We start from the raw sequence: 4,424 nt of genomic DNA, 5'->3' as shown, positions 1-4,424 counted from the left end.
ACCTCCCAGGGTGGCTTTTCCCCACTGGACACACTGCCCGAGGGACCCTCAAGCCTTCCTATCTGTGTGTCTACAGCTAAGGACTTCCCCTGGTGCCCCAGAGAGGGCTCAAAACCCTGCCAGGGAGGCCCAGCCTGGGAGAGCAGCTGGGTTTCAGGCTGCAGAAGACACCTGTTCTCTTGCAGTCCCTCACTGCTCTCAGGCCTGGGCCTGTCCCCTTCCCAGCCCCATCTACCACGTCCCTGCATGCTGCTCCTGGGTCGCCAGCCCGGCGTCACACAGAGCCAGGGCCCTGGTCCCCTCCCAGTGCTGGCCAGAGGCCATGTGCTGGTGTGGCCTGTCTCCCATGGCTCTGCCCATGCTGCTCAGCACTGAGGGTCTGATTGAGCTGGGGAGGACTCAGCCCCTGTGTGCCTGGGCTCCAGAAGACCCAGGGCAGGGGACAAAGTCTGCACCCTTAGTGGGGTGCTCTGATGCTCCCCTTAGCTCCTGCTCCCCAGCCTCAGGCTGCAGGGGTTCTCCTGGCCCTCCCTGCAGGCCCTCCCCACAGGCCCTCCCGCAGACCCCAGGGCCACAGTTTGCATGCTCCTGACAGGCGGGGGCTGGGGACAAAGTGACTCTGTTAGTCTTGCCTGCACCACGCCTGCCTCACAGATCTGGAAACAGGCTCAGGAGCACAGGGCCTGCGGCCTGGATTCTCTGTGTCGAGCAGGGCAGAGCTGCAGGGCTGCCTCCCAGGCTGCCTCCCAGGAGGGCCGGCTCTACTCATGCTGCGCGCTGTGTGCTCTTCAGATCCCCAGCCTCAGCCACAGCGTCATCTCCCAGACGAGCTTCCGGGCTGAGTACAAGGCGACGGGGGGCCCAGCCGTGTTCCAGAAGCCGGTCAAGTTCCAGGTGGACATCACCTACACTGAGGGTGGTGAGGCCCAGAAGGAGAACGGCATCTACTCTGTCACCTTCACTCTGCTCTCAGGTGAGCCTGTGGCCGGGGGCAGCTTTGGATGGCTGTGCGGCACAGGGATATGACCCCTATCTCCCCCAGGTCCCAGCCGCCGCTTCAAGAGGGTGGTGGAGACCATCCAGGCCCAGCTGCTGAGCACCCATGACCAGCCGTCTGCCCAGCACCTGTCAGGTGAGGCGGAGGCTCAGCTAGGGCACCTGTGGCTAGCGAGTGGGGCGTGGCCAGTGGTGCTGTGTGGATGGGAGGTGTGAGGGCCCAGCACGGCTCAGGAAGCAGGGCCCCTCCCCGGGCACAGCGGGCTGCAGCACACTGAAAGGTGCCTCTTGTCCACTGTAGAACCCCCCCCGCCAGTGCCAGGACTAAGCTGGGGTGCTGGGCTTAAGGGCCAGAAGGTGGCCACCAGCTACGAGAGTAGCCTCTGACGCTGGCAGGTAAGGTGTCCGGCCTGCTGCCGGGGTGGGGAGGGGCTGCGGGCAGGGCCTGGCAAGAGCCAGGCTGGCCTTGAGAGGGGCACCCTATGCCCACTCGTCTGTTCTGGCCCTGGACAGGCCAGCGGGCCCAGCACCCAGGCAGCTGGACACTGGGGCAACCTGAGCAGGCTCTGGGAGTAGAGACCAAGGCCCTGCCCCTTGGGGCTCCCTGCCACACAGCACCCTAAGAGGGCTGGGGCTCCCCATCTCCCTGCAGCTCCTGACTACCTGAAGCCCTGCCTTGAGCAGCACAGGGACCTGGCCGCAGAGCAGGGTACTCAGGGGAGGGCTGCTAGGCCCTGGCCAGCAGGGGCATCCAGGCCACTGGCATCTGGTGGGGAGAGGCAACAGCTGCACACCTGGCCCTGTGCATGGCACACGCGTGTGGGCCCCAGGAGGCAGGACCTGGGCACGTGCATGGCTGTCTGTTAGCCAAGGGTTTGCTGAGTGTATGCATGGGGTCATTGTGAGTCATGCAAGGGGGTTGGGGCCTTGGAGACACAAAACAGCCCAAGCCCAGCCTCTCTGAGCCCCACAGCCAGCTGGGTCTCACTGGGCCCTTTTCCCAGCCTGCTGTCTCCACAGCTGGGGCCTGTCCATCACTTCTGTGCGTGTGTGGGGTCCTGGAGGTCCTGTTTAACCCTGCCCCCATCTCATTCCATCTTCCTCGCATCATCTGTGGATGTGCCTCCAACATGCACCTCGTCACCCCACGGTGACAGCCCTAGCCCTGGCCCAGGCTCCAGGGAGCCCCCACTCCTGGGAGCCAGCCAGCAGTGGGCAGGAAGCAGGGTGGGCCAGGTGCCCAGGCAGGCACTGTTTGGGGGCAGGGGGACGTGCCGTCGACCTGAGCAGCCTGTGCCTCCTAAGGGCCAGGCCCCACCATAGAGCAGAGGGAAACGGAGGCTGGACGCAGCAGGCAGTGCTGGGTGACTGAGCTGAGGACAACAGGCCGAGGCGGCTCTGGAAGGGTGGGTGTGTCTGGGGGCAGATGAAGCCCAGGTGGGGCCACTCAGCTGCTGAGGCCCTTCTCTGTTCCTGGCATCACCATGAGCAGAGCCCCAACCTCAGCCCTGGCCTTTGTTGAGCGCTGTCCTTCAGACTGTTGGGTGCTCACTGTGGACCCTGTCTGTCCCCTTATGGACCTGGGACCTCAGCCTGTCCCACTGTTGCCTGCCATGGGTCTCCTGTCTCCCAGCCCTTCCTGGCGTCCTCCTCCATACTTCAGTGACTTAGCTCCAGAGCTTGTCCCTCACAGAAGGGACAAATGCAGCTCCTCAGGAACCTCCTGTCCTCCGGGACCCTGGTGGCCACTCTGACAGGGAACCCAACCCAGGGTGGGGGTGGGGAGGCGGAGAGGCCCCTAGTGAGCAGGCCACATGCACATGTCCATCTGTCTGCAGGCCCCAGGGAGGGCTTGGAGGGACAGTTCCCACCCCAGGGCTCTGCTACCACCCTAGCCTTGGCCCCTGCCAGCAGGACACTTCCAGGCTCAGCAGAGGGCAGGAGAAGGACAAGGAAGGGGGGCCAAGACAAGTTGAGGGGTGAGTGGGAGCCACCCCATGCAGTGCCTGAGTGGCAGAGTGGGAAGATGCACAGGGGGCAGTGTAAACCATGCCAGAGCAGTATGTCTGTCCTTAGGCAGGCAGGGAACAGAGCAGAAGGCAGCCAGGCAGACCCCAGGACAGGGCTACGTCCTGCCTTCTGGCTCTGGCTGCTGGGAGATCTTCCACTGCCACCTGGCTCCCGCCCCACTGCAGGCAGGCGATTCCTGCTCTGACCCCTGCCACTAGCTTAACTCTGTCCTTGCTCTAAGCCCTGCCCTCAGGGCCTAGCCCTGTGCCCCTGCCCATCCCAGCACCGCCTGGTCCTAGATCTTCCCTGTCTGGGCCCTGCCCACTCCTGGCCCCACCCATCTGGGCCCAACCCCTCTGGGCCCTGCCAGAGGCTGCAGGTGGCCAGCCGGTCAGGTAGGAGTGGGCAGCCTTTTTCACTCTCTCCCTCCCTCCTCTCTCCATTCTGTGCTCCAGACACCACTAACTGTATGGAAATGATGACGGGGCAGCTTTCCAAATGTGGTAAGAATCCCTCACGCTCACCTGCACCTTAGCCTTGGCCCCACTGCTCACCCCACAGCCCACCTGGCCAGTGCTGCCCTGTGCTCCTGAGGCTGTCTTGGAGGCTCTGTGAATGCACAGGCACCCGACCACCCAGTCTCCCTGCCCCGTGGCCCCCATCTTCTGCCAGGAGCAGTATCCATCACTCACTCCCCTCCCTGGGCAGCCCCTGTCCATCCCAAGGACCAGGGCAGGCACAGGAGGGACCCCAAGGCTTGGAGCAGGAAGGGGTCCCCATACCTAAAGTCGGTGAGGGTCCAAGGTATAGGTGCTGGCCTGGAGTCAGAATGGATTCTGTCCACCGGCTGTGCCTGGCAGGGTGAGGAGGAGGCCTGCAGGGCTCTGGGCTTAGATGGAGGTCAGGTTAGGAAGGAGAGTTGAGGTGCCCCAATGGCGTGCCTGGGCAGTGAGCACAGGCCCCCGGAGGGGTGGTCACCCTGTTTCTGCTCATTCTTCCTGCTTTCTGGGACCAGGAACCTGGCCTAGCTGTCTGTCCCCAGACCCCTGCCTGCCTGCCTATGCCCTCCATGCCTGTCCACCCATCCGTCCATCTGTCTGTCTGCTGCTGAATGTCCACGCTGGCCAGGGGCTGGCTCCAGGCCTCCTGGGAGGCACATTCCCTTGCTGAGTCCTTGGGTGCTGGCTGCAGCCTCCCCACCCTTGTGCAGGCTCCTGCAGGGGGCAGCTGCTGACCTCAGGGTCCTGCTCAATCTTGGGGTTCCTAGTGGGCCCTGGCCTTTACACCACTATTTCCAGAATGGGGTCCGCCAGCCCACATGGCCCCAGGCTGGGAGGGGAGAGGAGGGGTTCCCAGGGCTCTGCGGGGCCCCTCTGGGGGCGGGAGCCTCCCGCCTGCCGCCTGCTTGCTGCAGCCCT

At 64.3% G+C, this 4,424-nt stretch overlaps 1 protein-coding gene across 1 annotated transcript in view; it reads left to right on the top strand.

Annotated features, from left to right (window-relative positions):
* Nucleotides 1–4,418, top strand: part of Brsk2 (BR serine/threonine kinase 2) — a 53,552-nt gene extending 49,134 nt beyond the window's left edge. The window contains exons 14-17 of the mRNA XM_048807622.1: nucleotides 501–973; nucleotides 1,043–1,132; nucleotides 1,298–1,392; nucleotides 3,462–4,418. Coding sequence (XP_048663579.1) covers nucleotides 501–973; nucleotides 1,043–1,132; nucleotides 1,298–1,383 — 649 coding nt within the window. The 3' untranslated portion in view covers nucleotides 1,384–1,392; nucleotides 3,462–4,418. The remainder of the gene's footprint in view (nucleotides 1–500; nucleotides 974–1,042; nucleotides 1,133–1,297; nucleotides 1,393–3,461) is intronic.
* Nucleotides 4,419–4,424: the final 6 nt, after the last annotated feature.

The sequence above is a fragment of the Marmota marmota genome, unplaced genomic scaffold (assembly GCF_001458135.2).
Source record: "Marmota marmota marmota unplaced genomic scaffold, marMar, whole genome shotgun sequence".
Lineage (NCBI taxonomy): Eukaryota > Metazoa > Chordata > Mammalia > Rodentia > Sciuridae > Marmota > Marmota marmota.
Note: the sequence above shows the minus strand (reverse complement) of the source record. Positions and strands in the feature narration are given on the sequence as shown.